Source organism: Festucalex cinctus, chromosome 10, assembly GCF_051991245.1.
Source record: "Festucalex cinctus isolate MCC-2025b chromosome 10, RoL_Fcin_1.0, whole genome shotgun sequence".
In the NCBI taxonomy this organism is placed as follows: Eukaryota; Metazoa; Chordata; class Actinopteri; order Syngnathiformes; family Syngnathidae; genus Festucalex; species Festucalex cinctus.
Window position 1 is genome coordinate 11,122,150 of NC_135420.1, and position 17,243 is coordinate 11,139,392.

The window sequence follows — 17,243 nt, forward strand, 5'->3', positions numbered from 1 at the left end:
TCAAGCTAATTACAGTGAATCTGTCCTTCATTTTCATCTTTGTCAATATCATACTGTACATGAGCTTTCAGGGTTAATTTTAAATGCATTTATTTAAATATTTCTCATTTGAGAATTGTAGTTTGCTTTATTGTATTGCACGATACGTGACTCTATATATTTGCAAAAAGTCAAATTAAAACTAAGCAAAAAATTATAAAGCATTTTGGAAAAAAAAAACAACTAACAAAGTTGTTCTAAAAACTAATTAAAACTGAATTTAAAAAAAGGGCAAAAGAAATAAAAACTATGTATCATGAAAATTCCCAAATTATTATAAACCTGGTGCGTGTGTGTGCGTGTGTGCACGTGCGTCAATGTCAAAAGTACACACTCACAAATAGTCAGGAGAAATGTTAGAGCTTTATTGCATTAAGCTAAAATACATGGCATTGGTGGGGCTCTTTAACACGAGATGAAACCAAAACAACCACTAGCCGAACCATAAATAACGCCAGTAGAGCCTATTATTTTACTTCTGGGAAAACCCCTCCACTCTCCAATGAAACAACTTACATAAGATGGCCTTTGGAAAATGTAACCGAGTCAAGGTAAAATAATGGGGCACAGTAGAACCCTGTGATACTTTGTGCGAAGAAGGATTTCACCCTAATAAGAACCGCCATAATCCCCAGTACTATGTATGTTTAACAAGCCCCTTGTGAGGACTTACAAACGACCTAGATCTCATTGTTTGTGCACAAACAAAACATAATAGTCAATGCGCACGCCCAACTTCAAGCAATGCGAACCGAGCGAACGCAGCATAGTTCATGCTCAAAATTACCCATTTAAAGGCCAACAAAAATGAAAAGTGAGACATTTCACTTTGGAGATAAGAAGAAAAAAAATCATGTCAATTATAATATATTTCTGACTTCAAAAACATTTATTAATCTCTTCTGGAGGTTGTAAGTGATATTGGCGCTCTGGTGCTGCCAGTGTAAACGTAATAAGCAAAAAAAAAAAAAAAAAGTTTCAGTAATGTTTGCATTGAGGTGTTTTTGTGTTTTAAAGGATTTAGGAAAACAAGTACGGTGTTTTGCTTGTGGTTTTTGACAGACTTCTACTCACTTCTTCGTATGAAGAACTCACTTGCAATTACAAAAAAATACTAAAGATTTAGTGCAACAGCATTGGGTGAAAACATTCATTGAGATCATCACTGACATTGAACATATTTTACTGTGGTAGGAGAGCAACGAGCTGTGAATGAAGTATGATTGCAACCAAAAATATTATGTTACTCATAAGATAGTAAATGTCTGTCTGGGCTTTGAATGGTGATCATTTAAATATTGTAGTACTTGCAACTAATCCAATAAAGAAAATGGGCTTTCTGATCATGCTCAAGTCTTACCATGCAGTAACAATATGATGTATAAGCCAGTGCTAGACATGTACATCACACTGTTGTAAACCTATTTCATGTAAAAGCGCCTCTTAAACATGATTACAATTGGCAACTTTGCTACGTGAACAGACGACACGTAAATGTTACACTACAATTCACAATGTACAGTCGGTTCTCACTAGGACTTTGCAGGTAATTGGACAAAAAGTAATAAATTCCATTTAGGGAAGAACCTACAAATAGGTTGTTTCAAATAAAATAAGATTCTCTAACCACATCACTGCTTTTAATAATATGCTTGCAAGATAATGTTTTCAGTGCAGCATAACCGCCATGTTTGAGGAGTGTTTCATCAGGATTGTTTGGGGTTTGCACAGTGACACAGACAGACAGAAGCTAAATCTGCTGAAAGGGCGACATTTTAAACAAAATATTGTGCATATAAGCTCATCATCTTGCCATGAGATGTACATTGAATGGACAACATACATACAAGGCAAACATCTGTCTCTTCCAGAGATCTCTGTTCCTGCACAAGGCAAACTTCCTCAACAATGTCCATCAAACTGTTTAAGCAACGTAGACAACCTTCCTGGCGGGTAATAAGCAGGTTTGCATATTGTCATTACTGCTGCTCCCAAAGTCAAACCAAGAAATAATACTTTGGTAAACTGTTTTTCTTTGGTTATATTTTCCACTACTCCTTCAAGGCTGTCAAAAGTGAGGCTGACTCTTAAAAGTGTCAAAGTGACAAACATTCAAAGTGTTGTGTAGACATTTGCCCATGTTCTCCCACCCGCACATCACTAGTTCGCCCTCTGAACCCAACTTACTTTCCAAATACTGTACTGTGCATTACCACCCTGTCCAAGCCTGCAGTACACTGTAAAAAGTGCAACACTTCCATCCAAACCTTCTTACATCTCAACTGTGGGATCCTTTTTCATAATCCTCTCAAGTCAAATATTTACTTTCACTTTACAATTACTGTTATATTTTACACATTGGTTATGAAATTCTGTAACCTAGAATTGAACTCTTGCTTGTAAACCATTTGGGGCCCTTCATAAAAAAAAAAAAAAAAAAAAAAAAAAGCTACAATATGAACAGTGATTTACAATAGACAGATTTGAGGGGGTGGGGGGGGGTCTCATTTCAGCATGATGTTTACCTTGCACAGGAGGGATTTAGGCTGCCAGTCACGTTTACATCCTCCAAAAACCATGTTATAAATGCTGTCCCGCTTATCACAATGAGCTCTGGACTAAGTAATTGCATAGAAGCAGATAGATGTGTACACGTCCAGCATGGAAATGGAGGAGGGATGTGTTCTACAAGCTATAGTTCCGGGCTTAGCTGCCCTGCGTCAGGTTCTGCATGTGTTTGGCGATGCCGTACACGTAGGCGATGTCCGGCCTCTTCTCCGGGTCGGGGTTGATGCACATATCTACCAAATTCCTCAGCTGATGACACGTGGTGGTTGGTTTGGGAAGGAAAGAAAAAAAATGGCATTAATGATGATTAATGATGCCATTTTAATTGATTTTTTTTTTTCTCCCAGATTTTAACAGCTCCTGAAAAGAAAGTGAACCACATCCAAAAGACAACGAGCTCTTTCCATTATGGTAGCAACAAGGCAACAGGTAACTGGACTGAGCTGGTTGGCAGAATTTTACACACAGACACACACTGCTGCCACTTCATTGCCAGCGCTCACACACGAAGCCAAGCGAAGCGGCTGATTGGAGCAGATAGATAGACAGGCTCGCAGGCGGAACAGCCTCCACCATCATTAAAAAAAGAAGAGAATAAAGGATGCAGAGGAAAGGGAAAAAAAAAAACATCTATGTGAGGTCGCTATGGTAACTGTCTGCCAACTTCACGGCTGCTGTTGCACGGCAGTGGCTCGGACGAGTTCTCGTCAGCCACTGTGTGCATATGTGGGTGCCGGAGATGTAAATTCAGATAGTCTGAGAATTAGCACCGCCGAATGGAGATTTGGGTGGGGTTTAAAAAAAGATGCAGATATGTAAAATATTCATGCGCTTCTTTGCATGGCGAGTGGGGTGGGGGGGAAGCGGTGGAAAGTGTCAGGTGGCGGGTGGAGGGGGAGCGAGTGCTGGTGAAGGGAGGCGGGGGCGCGGAGGGGGGTGGAAGCATAGACGGAGATGGTTAAATGACACAACAAAGATGAGCAGCTGACAGTTTGCTGCCGATCCTTCAGGAGCATTGTTTACATCCAGACAGGCGCTGTAGGCACCCCCCCTCATCTCCATCTCTCCATCAGCCTGTCTCGCGCTCCATCATTCGCTCACTCTATCGCTTTGTCTCCCTATCTGCGGGATGGGGGTGACATGTGGGGCACGCTCCAGCTCAGAGCGGTGGGTGTGCAGAGAAGGAGCTACTGTAACAAATACGCGCTTGTGCGACGGCTCATGCACATAATAAAAAAAAACACGTGCAAAGACATGAAACGCCGTGCAATTAGCCTTTGTCAACCTAATGAAGTAAACACCAAAGTGTAATGAAAAGCACTCTGCAGGAGTTAGTGCAGAAACTTCTAACTACCCACTGTGGACTTGTGTATGCTGACACACGGGCAGCAAAGTGGAGATGTGGTCATTTAAATGCACGTAATGGCCAGCAGCTTTTACCGTCGAGGCCCGTTTTCATGTCTATGTGTTTTAAAATATTTATTCAATTAAAAAGCATCAATACATACATGTATTAAAGATTTTAAGGTTGTGCTACATTCAGGAGGCTTTTAATAGACTGCAAAGAGAAAGCGAAATACAGTATGCTATTTGCGCTAATGGGGGGATTTTGTTTTATTTTTTTAAAGCCTTCCTAAGAGGCAGGCTTGTGGTTTCCTGCTGCTTACAAAGTTAAGTGAAGCAAAGCGGTCAGTCAAAGACATAAAATGACAGATACATGTGGCCCTTAAGTGCAAAACCCAACTAATAAGTAAAAACAGCGAATAAAAAAAACCACACACACACACAAAAAATATAATAAAACAAATACAACATATTTAAAAAAAAAAAAACAAATACAAAAAAGTAAATGAAAAAATCAACTAAACAAAAGCAAATGAAAAAAAAAAAAAACTAAAATGAACAAAAATAAACAACATATAAAAAAAATAACTAACTGAAGAAACAAACTAATAACTAAACAACAGCAAATTACAAAAAAGAAAAACAAAACCTACAACTGCAAATTACAAAACACAAAAACAAGCGGTTTGGAAAGGATGGATGGATGGATGGCGAAAAAAATTCACTCTAAAAACAGTTGGTCAAAAAATAACCAAAATTGAGACAAAATGGGACAGATACACTAATTGGATCAATCTGATCCAACGATCTTAACTCATTTGCTCCCAATAACTTATAAATACGTTTTTTTCTTAATGTTTTAAGTGTCCCAAAGACGTATTTATACGTTGTCTGTTTTTAGTTTATGCTACAGCATACAGAAGGCTTTGGTGCAGCCTCTCAACTGCAAAGAACGGTTGCAGAAATGGTAGTTATTACAGAAACGGCCAGCAGGCGGCAGAAGAGCAAAGAAAATCAACCAGGGCGATGTTGAAAAAAAGCTCAATTACTCACAATTCTAAATAGATTTGTGAAAATTGATTAAACTTAGCTATATTCTAATGCTAATTGCTGCAAAACTGAAACAGATAGAAATATACATTCTTTTCCTGATGAAAGAAGAGGTTTTAATCTTTCTTTTGATCGTTCCATGTTTTTATAGCAATAGAACACAATATTCTGTGGGCTTTGCAAAATCAGTCAAAATCCAGTAAAACATTCTGTGAAAATGGTTGGGAGCAAATGAGTTAATTGTTTTGCATAAAGCAACGCAAATATTTGGGTTGTCTTGTACAATGCACCCTACCCCCAAAAAAGTTGGGTTGTTTTGTACAAAAAAACAAAACAAAACAGGAAGTTGGGCCAAAGTAACCCGATTAGTGTTTCAGTCACTGTTTTTAGAGTGTGAATACAACAGCAAATCAAAAAAGACAAAAATAACTGTGCTGTGTTTAGTTATTTGTTGTGTTTTGGACATCAGGGCCACTGTACAGATCTCATTTGTACTCTTCACTATAAAGAAAATAGCATAACCAGCACACAGATGCAAAATGCAGCATATTCACAAACATACACACACCCACGTCACAAGCAATCAGCTACCATGCCATCGTTAACCGCAGCCTGACTGCATTACATGTTCGTGCACCAAACAGGCTTTGCTGAATTACGGTAGATAATTTAACATTTAGTTAGGGAAACTTGACACTCACGCTCATTTTGTTTCACTCTAGTCTGTTGCACAGACAGATGCTTTTGATGTCATTTTCATACGGTTAAAATCATGGTCTTTTGATCATAGAGTAATGATATTACAGGGAAATATACTATGCACTTTCGATGAATTTCAGATGTAAAAAAAAAAAAGCCAATACAATTCAAAATCCGTGACCTGGCATAGAAAAAGGAAAAACTAGTTATTGTTGCTTCAAGTGTTGTTTCACTGAACATGTCAAGATCCATGCATAGGTTTTCACAAATCCAGAATCAGTATAAATATTTGAGCAGATACAAACCTATCACACAGTATTAACTGCAAGTGATGTGTGACATTACTTACTTCCTCTGAGTAATGATCTGATGGAAGAGGAGGGTAGTCGCACTGCTCTATCTTCTTACAGAGGGAGTAGAGGTTCATCTTATCTCCATAGAATGGACTCTGTAGGGCTGCCATCTGAAATATGCAGACATGAGAAAACACTTGGGGTGAAATGGTACTCAAAAATTCACAGCTCGGTATGCGCCAAAGTGGTCTAACTAGGATTGGGTCCAAGAGGTGACTTAAAATTGTATTACAACCACAAATGTACTCATCGTAAGCCTCTGACTTCCTTTGAAACACATCCGCTTTAACTGGAAATGTTCTATTTGCACATTTCCAGTTAAAGCAGATATCGCTAGTCGTGACAACTGCTAGCCAGAGGTTGACCTGCACTGTATTTTCTTTTCCTGTAGTCTATTACTCAATACGTTCCCTTGAACCAAATTTGCTTTAACACACAAAATTAGGGTTGCAACTAATGATGATTTTAATAATTGATTAATCAGTTGATTAATTTGATATTTATAAAAAATAAAAAAATAAATAAATAAATAAAAAAGCATTTTTAGCAGCCATGCCTAGTTTAATGTGGGGCAATTTTATGACTCTTAAAGCATAAAGTATGTTGGGGATAGGTGGGCGTAGTGGAGAGTGGGAAGTCTTTTTGGCACGGCGAGTAAGGTTAGTTGTGGCAATGCACAGTAGACTGGTTGCTTTTATGGATGGATGCAATTGCTTGTAGGCATTCAACTGCTGGAGCTTTCCATTATATAGTATTGGGCAATGTATAAGTGTGCTACCATAACCTCTGATTTATACTACACAGATTATAACTTAAATGCACCTTGAAATTTAGGCTTTAATAGTAGGGACGTTAGGGAGACAAATAGCTGGACACTCTTAGACAAAATAAAACCAACAAAATTCAAATAGAAATTTTCTTTTTAATTAGTTGGCCTAATCTGTTGAAGAGTTTGAGCTGAAACAAAGAGTGGAGAGGAAAAAAAGAGTCATGAGGTGAGCTACAGGGACACCAGACTTTGTCGGAGCAATGAAAAAAAATACATACTCTGGAGCCCAGATGCACACAAGCACAGAGGGGGAGAAACAGATGTGGATGGTAAAGGGAGCAGCCAGGAGAAGGAGACTTTTACTGCTATGTGTAAATAGGTAAAGAATGTCTAGGGCATTCCTTATAATGGAAAATGATGCCATTAACTTTTTTTTTTTTTTTTCAATATTTGCATTACTGCAGGGAGAAAAGTGCTTTCATAAAGTTGAATATATGCTGTATCAGGCCTAATAGGTTAACCATTGATAAATACATTGTGCCCAATGTATTATGGTCGTACTTGTGCAAATGAAAAATAAAATCCACTCGCCCTCTCTCAAATTCTAAGAAATGCCACCATTTAGGGGCACTCTGGAGCCTTGCACTCCCTTGTCTAATTATTAACTCTTCAGGAATGACCTCAATTATACATATCAACCTTACAATTAAAATAACACTAAATTACTAGCCATTAAACGAGTACAGTATTTAATCAATTCATTGCAACCTAAAATGCCATCCGTCCAGTGAGGTGCGAGACATTTGTATTAAATGTCAAACATAGTTTCCAGTTTCACTTCGCCTAATCACTCGCAATTACTGTAAAAAGCTACAAAAATGCAGAACGTAGATGTCAAAGGTGGAGAGAAAAACTTTGTCTTTCAGAGGATCTTATCGATTCGTTGCACTAAACATGTTGACTACTCGCTGTAAAAGTTCATTTAATGACATGCAAAAGACCATTTTCACTCTCTCAGTGTCTGTCTTATGATTCAGTATAACAGAGTGCATGTTTGTGAGGGCTGGTGAGTGTTTACCAAAAATATACACTTCAAAGAAAGTAAGACAAAAAGAGAGGGAGACTGAAACAGGCACACGGGAGGATGTGGTAGTGGTGGAGTGGGGGCTAGAGGGGGATCTGCCAGCAGATACCAGGAGGCAAGGGGTTAAACAAGACCCCAACGTATTTTCATGCATCTTCTACTTTTGACAGATGAAAAATGTCAACTGTCCTGTTTTTATTTGGGAGTTTTTGCACTATTCATCTGCTTCATTAGTGTCTGCTGCTTCTAGCCCCTGACAGCTGCTGGCCCCCCGCGCTCGCGCGCACACGCATAAAGATGCATGCCACACAAACGCATACTCGTTTTTTTACTGTGTCATTGCAACGGGTTAGATGATTGACTCACTGTCTGACCTCTGAGGCCCCGGTGTGCGTGTGTGGGTGTGTGTGCGCGAGAAAGAGAGCGAGCGAGCGGAAGAGTGCATGGTTCATTGATATTCGAGAAAGATTCAATGCGGACGCATGCCTGCTGTCTAAAGGGGTGCGAGTCGTCGGTTGCAGAACACGCAGACACACAAAGAGAAACAGTCGGCCTTTTCTTCAGCAGGTCTTATCCTGAACCTACAAAAGTTATCGTAATATCATTCGAGTTTAATTAACTTAATTCTGCTTCTTTAAGCGGCAGTAGCAGATTTCAAGCTTCTCCAGTCAGGGCTGTTCACATTAACGCTGGTCAACATCCTATCTTCAAATAACATCAACTAAGTGTGTGTACATCCAGATCCGGTCCCACTCTCTCACATGTGTGCATGCGCACACGCATTCTGTCCAAGTAAAGAATGACTTTTTTTATGTTCACTTTGGTCCTTCATGTTTCTTTATGATGACATATTCATCAAGGAACAAAGTCAGAGTGTCTGAGGACAGTCATTAAAAATACACCTACTCCCAATGGAGTCATGATTCCTCAACTTTGACACATTTAATGAGAAAGGAAACGGTAGGGGTAGACTGCATGGTTAATTCGACGTACCACAATCTGTATGGTGTTCCACTGAGGAGGACTTTCTAAAATGTATCTGTTTGGCATATCGGTGAAGAGAAATAATTACATTTTACTTTTCTTCTCTACTATAAGGCTGTACTATAATTGGGGAAAAAAATCTACTGCAAAAAGTGATTAAATAATTTTAGGTTACACTATAAAAAAGTGTATGGGCAAAAGCTAAAAAAAAATAAAAATAAAATAACTAAATACTGTCTGAGTATATACTAGGGGTGTCAAGCGACTAAAATTGTTCATCGAAATTAAATGCATGACTTCAATAGTTAACCCATTATCATTTGGGCAATTTTGCCGAAAACGCCTAAAAAAGGTGTACCCGAAGTAAGTTTGAAGCTGTTCCTGAACCATTTGAAGAATATCGGCATAGTAATTTTATTTTATTTTTTTAAGATAACCCTGATAATCTTTGCCACCGGTGGGACGTCAACATGATAAACAAATAAATTCTAAGTTGTCATACTCTTAGCATAAAAGTGGGAAAAAATGTTAATCTAATAGAAATATGGCTGCATCTTTTAGTCAGTGATTCAGTAAGTTCATCACAATTCATAAAATTGAGTTAAAATGAAAAAGTTGTACTGTACGGCAAAAAACAAAAAAAACAAAAAAACAAGTGTGATATTGATTTGTGTTGGTCATTTTTTCTGCCACTAGATTGCATAATTGCATTTGTAAGACGGTGGCGACAGCTCACTGCATTTTTCTTTTTATATTTAACATGAAGTAACTTGTTAAGTTCTGCACACTTTTAAAATTGTAAAATACAACTTGATCTCAGTCTCCACAAATATATGCATCAATATTAAATTTATTACTGCTAAATTTTGGTGTGGATGTGTCTGCTGTGTTGCAACTGGTTGGAATGGGCTCTTTGCACAACTCAACTACTTCCTGGTCTTAACACCACTTCTTTGTTTCCTGTCTTTCATGATTGGAAAAACTGATTAATCCAGGTGTGTCAGCCCATTGTCGTCATGGTTACTGTGGGTCAGGCACACGTGGATTAATCATCTTGTCCACGAATTAAAGTAAGAATGTAATTTTTTATTCATATAGCACCTTTCACAGACAAAATGGTCAGTCATAAAGTGCTTCACGGGTAAAACTGATCACAATAAAATAAAACAATAAAAAAGGTCAAATACAAAATACAGAAAGTAAAAACAAAATAAAAGTCAAAAAGACACTCATGAAAGACAGGAAATAAAGGAGTGATATTGAGTTCAGCAAGTAGTGGATTTGTGCAAAGAGCCCATTCCAACCAGTTGCAACACAGCAGACACATCCACACCAAAATTTAGCAGTAATAAATTTAATATTGATGCATATATTTGTGGAACAGTCATTAATCTCATGTTAAAAAACATTGTGGCGTTAAAAGGAACTTTAAATTGACTCAAGATTAACGCACTAATTTTGACACCCCTACGATATACCAATGCAAAAATGTGCTATTTTTCCCAGTGAAATGGGTAGTGAATGTTGGGAGTTGGTAGTTTTCATCAACTGGTGTTGAGCAAACTCCGCCCTTAGCTTCCCTGTCACCCTGGGAGACAACCCCTATGACTCCTCTTACCACAGAGGAGAGATTTGGCTGAGGGCCACATGGCAGGGTCAAAGGACGTAATGAGGTTGGACACATGGAGAAAGGGATCAAACAGAATGGAAGATGAAGACAGACGCTCATACAATGACCAGGTATTGACAGACCCTTCGGACTTCACCCAACCCACAGGCACAAGAACGGTGGAAATAAGGGAAAAAGCATAGATGCTTTCAAATGGAGCTGTTCTGTTGCACATATGAGCATGCTCACAAACACGCACAAACCACCACAATCTTCAGCTCCTGCCATGTTCTGAGTGAAATCAATGCGTACCAATGGGATCATGCTTGGATGTCTCTGTGAATTCTTTATGCCTGAAGGTTAAGTGAAGAAAAGGGAGGCACGCAGAGGGAATGGAACAGAGGGGAGGAGAACAGAGTAGCGAGGAAAAGAAGAGAGACAGTTTCCACACATTGTGGATGCACGATGGGCCCAAGCAGTTTGGACAGCGAGGGTCTGTTCTTCAAATGGCATATTATGTATGTTGTGTGTGGTGTGCAGGGTTTTGGGTAACTATTCAGAAGCGGAATCTGTATCTCCACAGGTTTCTTGCATGGCCTACCTTGACCGAGTGGATGGAATTGTCTCTGCTATAGTACTGACTTCTCAAGCCACACTTAACTTCATTTTCCTTTCATTCTCTGCCAAATTCACTTTTCATCATCATGTCTTTCTTAAACCTTTTTTTCCCCCCATTTCATTTTGGAGAAGGTCTAGTTATTTCTCACCCTTTATTATGTAATTATTTTTACATACAGTATCCAATAGCCAGATGTCACCTCAGATACAGAACCAAAGTTGCAAACATTTGTGTCCGTGCATGTACCCAATCGAAGCATGGCCAGATCCATATGTTTTTGCATGATGACGCTGGTCCAAGATTATTTTCCTCAATGTAGTGACTCTTCATTACTGTGTATAGAATCCTACCATAGCCTAGTGGAAACAGGCTGGGTTTGCATATTTGGCTGTACTTTACCTCGTACAGCAGGCATCCTAGCGACCAGATGTCCGATTTGAAGTTGTATCCGTTTTCATGTATCCTCTCCGGTGACATGTAGTATGGAGTACCCACTAGATGAGGGAATGGGACACAGAGAGATGAAGTGGAAAAAGAGAACAGGAGGAACAGTGATTATTACCATTCGCATTGCTTACCACAGTTTATAAACCTTGTGACGTACGCGCACACAGTAAAGGAAGGCGGACAAGGAATTAAGCTGTCTTTTCAACCGTGACAAGTTCAGATGTTGGAACGCTCAAGGAATTTTAGTAAGAGTGCAAGTAAGGCAAACTACAGGGTGTCATTAAAGTATATTGCCCCTATTAATTATTAGTCAGCTCAAGTAAGATGATATTTAAAGGTTGCATATAACCACGCACGGCCATAAAGTGCATGCTATTGTTTAAGCACGACAAAGTTGTATATGCATGCACAGCAGACACGAAATATGCATAAATCAGTTTTGATTAGTGGGCTTGGTAATGATCTGAAACAGCAGCTATTGAAGACGCCCCAGGAGCACTGATGGAGCCTTAAAAGCAGGCCCGTTTCTGGTTCTGGTTTGGAAACTCAAGAATCCCAAACTACCATGGCGACTGGCAGCTTTCCAGAGAATCAGTCCTTCACCCAACTGGACTCCAACAGGAACCACAGCTTTACATCAACGTCTGGAAGACACTGCAGCTTGCTTTATAGATTTGCTGCATTCTTAGTTGAATTTGAAAGGCTGCTTGTTGAATTTGCTTTCTGTTTGCTGGAATTTCCCATGTAAAAGTCAACCAAGCATCCAGCAGCAGTTTTACATTACAGTAATCACATAAGGTTGGGCATTTTACTAACATGTACTCATTCCACACACTCAAAGCAAACTTAAGTGGAAAGTTGGAGGAATTGAGAGAATCTGCATTTTGTCTTGAACAGTACATGATATTAAATATTTCCATAAATTGTGTAATAATTTATTTTTTATAGTCCCAAAATAAAACAAACTGTCTATTAAATACAGTGCACCACTTTTGTACAAAATTGTTTAGAGAGCAGGCTGAAAACCTGCTCTCATGGGGTAGTTTCAATAATTTGATTAACACAGCATTTAGGGTGCATTATAGTGCAGTTTTGTTAAAATTCAGAGAAATGCTTTGTTCTCACAAAGGTGTCCAGAAGCTGTTAACTCAATGTGCTTCATTTGGAAGAAGAATCCATGGTATTAGAGCATGGAATTTTAGTAAAGACAGTCTGATATTAGGAGCTAAATGGTACAATGCGACAGTGTTTATTAAAGAATGTCGAGAAAATGAAATGAGAAAATGAGTAGAGTTGGATGGTGGGGTGATGTCAAAAGTATGAAATGCATCAGACTTGTCTAACAAAAGGTCGTCAAAGTTATTACTAAATGAAGAAGGGGTAAGTGAAGTGCACTTATACTGGTGGAACAGTCAAGTACAGAAAATAATTGTGCAAAGCACATTTTCTTTGTCAGAAAACTGTGCTCAAACAAAACACTGCCCTTGCATGAAGACTGAGTAACGAAATTTTGGTTCTAAAAAGCTTGTGAGTCTTACTTAAAAGTACACAAAAGTCACTGTGCATTAACTGGCTACTGTAAATTTATTTAGTACAGCATTCAATAAAATAAAACTGCATATAGTACATTATTCACTAATGTCTTCAGCCACTTGGTAATGGGAGCTGAAATGAAATGAAATTTTGGAGAAGGTATAATTAGGCTGAGAAAACACTTCTTTAAAAATGAATAATGAAGTGTTACCTGTCATTAAAAAAAAAAAAAAAAAAAAAAAAAAAAACCTGTGCAAAGGAGGCGGTGAGGAAGCTAAGTTGAAGAGTGAGGAATAAACAGGGGGCTCTAATTGGTCATCAGGCTGGTTTTCTAGCGTGTGCGCACTTGTGTGTGGTCTCATGATACAGTCAGAACAAGCTCCCATAACATTCATTATTAGCTGATTAAAAAGAATCAGCCTCTCTTATGCTAATAGTTGCATACAAAGAAAACCGCTCTGGGTTGAGGCTGCTTCAGCATGCTAAATTAAGGGCACATTAGTTATTCATCTAAATAAATTGAAAGTCATGTTGGGATTGTTTTCTATTTTTACCAGTGACTTGGACAATATTGTATTTTTCATAAAACAATTTAAGATATGTAGAAGGTGAGATGTGAATTACTCTTACGCCTTGCATTTGCATTTTTAGGGTTGGAACACCCATATAACTAGGGACGTGGAAAGGGCGTGGAAAACTAAAGATAGGGTGAGGAGAGGAATCTTCAGAGAGTGCAGAGGTGAATTGTAACAGTCAGTTCCTCTCCTCTCTCCTCGCGAGCCCTGAACTGAGTGTCTTCTCTCCTTTTTGTGTCGTGTTTAATAGAATGTAAAACAGGTAAAACCTGACACTGTTTAACGAACATACTGTTATATAGACACCCTTTTAACATTTGGTAGGTGGTTAGCAACCAGCAGAGGTGTGAAATTTGAATTGGAGTTTTATTCACATTTTGTATACATTTACTCTCTTTCTTCACTCATGGGATACAGTGGAACATACTGTCATAGGACCTCAAACTAGTGGTGTTAAAGAAGGAATTTCCATAGTGCCTTAAGACTTGTGCACCAGAATACATATTGGGCCTGATTCACTAATAAATACGTAAGAATGTTTTTACTCTGCACACAAGTTAAGCGTATACGCAAATCACACGAGCGTACCGGCCCATTTTCTTCACATCACTGTGCATATGTTGACGAATCAGAATTCATTGTAAATGACAGCACATGACTCTGGTGCCCTAAATTGCATAGCCCCTCCCCATTTTCCCTAAAAAAGGGTATGTGTTTGATAGACCACAGCCATTGTGCAGAGGTTTAAAAGGTTTGCGAGAGATGGCCCCTAAACACCCATAAGTTTCTCAATCCTTTGCCTATTTTTATTATGTCAATAATGGAGGCATTCCTTTTCAATTAAATCTGATCTTAAAGTGGGGAATACAGTAAACAAAACATGCATAGAAAAAAATTAATTAGTCGATCAATCAACTGCAAAATATTCATGAATCACACATTTGTATGCACGTTTGACGCATAAATGTGTGGATGTGCACCGTTAATGAATGCAATCGATTGTTACTTTTGTGTACTTCTTTGTCCACTCAAATTAACATAACAGTCAACTTTTTTTTCTACACTTGTACAAAATTTCCAGCCGAAAAAGGTTTTATGAAGAGGCCATTTGACTCCTTCAGATTGTTATTTTTTTTTTAATTTACCGTACAGTATACAGAGCATTTCATACACAAGGAAACAATGTACTTTTAAAGTACACTTAAAAAGATTTACAGAGTTAAAGCATACTTTTTAAATTTTTTAACTTGGATTTAAAATCATTGGGGCTGATCATTTTTGTTGGCAGCTTATTGCATTTGCAAGCAGCATAACAACCAAGTGGTGCTCCACCACGTTTTCTTTGAACTCTGGGCCTACAGGCTTCAGAGCCCTACTGGGTTTATATTCAATTAGTATTTCATTTTTTTTAAAGTATTCAGGACCTAAACCATTCAGTCATTTATTGACTAGTTGTTGTCACTATTTCCTAGCGGTTTTGACAGATTTTAACATTCTCAGGTTTCATAGCAGCCAATGTGGAGCCTGTTATCGTCACAATTTTCCTATATGTCCTATAATTTTGGCACTAACTTTGCTGCTGGCTATTTAAGAATATGCTTGTATTTCTAGAAATATATGTCATCAGATTTATCTCATCAGTCTCCCCAGATGTTCCAGCTTGTGTTCTCCTTTCTCTGTATTTTCTCATCGCACAGTTCACATAGTTAACACCACCCTCATTAAAGGTGTTAATTACAGGTATGTTATACTACATATTTCTGGCTTAAGTTTTGTTCTTTTAGTGACTGTTTTCTGGTTTCCATCTTTCTTTTGTTCTTTTCTGTCTGTCACTTTACTGGCCCAAGCCACAAACCCTGCAAAATTTTCAGTTATCCTTGTGTGCAGCTCTTTCCACACATAATGTTGCATCTACAGTGCTTAACAAATTTATTGGACCAGCTATCATAAACAGATCATCATCACTAAGCTTTTAATGTGGACCATTTCATTCTCACATGATGTTTCTGAATAGGGATGAGTAATGTCATAACGAATTCATCTTTTTAATCCCCAAATACGAGTTGGATCAAAGGGTTTCTCCGAGTTGACATCTCAATCAAGGGACAATGGTGTGCTTCACCATTTTAGCATTAAAAATACCATTTCGGTCAAGCGCTTGTACATATTGGTGTACAGTATTACCTATTACATAAGCATAAATAATGACTTTGTAATTATCATTACTGTAAACTCATTTGCTCCACAAAACGTATAAATATGTTCTATTTTAAATGTTTTAAGTGTCTCAAAAACTTATTTATACTAGTGCTGTCAAACTATTAACATTTTTAATCTAATTAATCACACTTTTTAATTTTGATTAATCACGATTAATCAGCAAAATTACTTGCGTAATATAAAATACAAAATACTGTAATATTTTGACATTAATGCATTTTCTTAAGAGAATGTCATTTGCGAACATTGATTAAATGCATGTACACAATTGCATGCATGCATGTATTGCTCAAAACATAACAGCATCATATCAACTGGGTGCAATTCAGCAATTATTAATTAATTAAATGCAAATGACTTTTGTTTTATCTAAAGTCCCGTCGTGTGTTTTTGAAAGCAATATTTACCACTGAGCACACTAACTGGAGTCACCCCGCTCATTTGGAACAACAGGCATAGGAAATGCCGTGCATTAGGGGTGTGAATTGCCTCGTACCTGACGATTCGATTCGTATCACGATTCACAGGTCACGATTCGATTCGATACCGATTAATCCCGATACGAATGTATAAGTCGATTGTTGCGATTTTTTTTCATTCAAATTTAGAAAATACTAATCAGTAAGCTTGTTGAGTGTAAGATTTATATGAAAATGTATTATTTATTTATCTGAAATTTCAGTCTTATAGAGGTTGTAATCTGTTTCATGTTTAAACAGCATTAAAATAAAATATTAAGGCTTAATGTTCCGTTCATATAACATTCTTCCATGCTTAAGGTGTGAATCCTAAAAAAAAAAAAAAAAAAAAATCGATTTTGCCTATTATTGAATCGATTCGAGAATCGCGCGATGTAGTATCGCGATATATCGCCGAATCGATTTTTTTTTTAACACCCCTACCGTGCATTGACCTAATTACTGACCTATGCAGCCTTCAATGTAACCATCCGCGGTTATGTTCAAGGTTCAAGTGCGGTCCAAAAAATAGTGCGATTAATCTGCGTTAATACGTGGTTAATGTGACAATTTTCTGTGATTAATTAATCTATTAACGCTTTTACTTTGACAGCCCTAATGTATTCGCTTTTTTTTTTTTTTACACTGCTCGAGCATACAGAAAGCTTTGATGCAGCCACTTAACTGCAGATAACAGGGGAAGCAATGGTAGTAAGTGCAACACGGCCAGCAGAGTATAAGAGATCAACCAGGGCCATGTTGAAAACAAGTTGATTTCCCCATAATTCTAAACAGATTTGTGAATAATGATGTAACTTAGCTATATTCTAATACTAATTGCTGCAAAACGGGAACAGATAGAAATATAGGTTCCATGTTTTTATAACAATAG

The 17,243-nt window shown here is 37.9% G+C and overlaps 1 protein-coding gene across 1 annotated transcript in view; it reads right to left on the bottom strand.

Moving 5' to 3' along the window:
* Positions 1 to 390: 390 nt before the first annotated feature.
* The window catches only part of nek7 (NIMA-related kinase 7), an 80,989-nt gene continuing 64,136 nt past the window's right edge, over positions 391 to 17,243 (bottom strand). The window contains exons 8-10 of the mRNA XM_077534063.1: positions 11,518 to 11,612; positions 6,050 to 6,163; positions 391 to 2,856 (exon numbers count right to left, since the gene is read on the bottom strand). Coding sequence (XP_077390189.1) covers positions 2,746 to 2,856; positions 6,050 to 6,163; positions 11,518 to 11,612 — 320 coding nt within the window. The 3' untranslated portion in view covers positions 391 to 2,745. The remainder of the gene's footprint in view (positions 2,857 to 6,049; positions 6,164 to 11,517; positions 11,613 to 17,243) is intronic.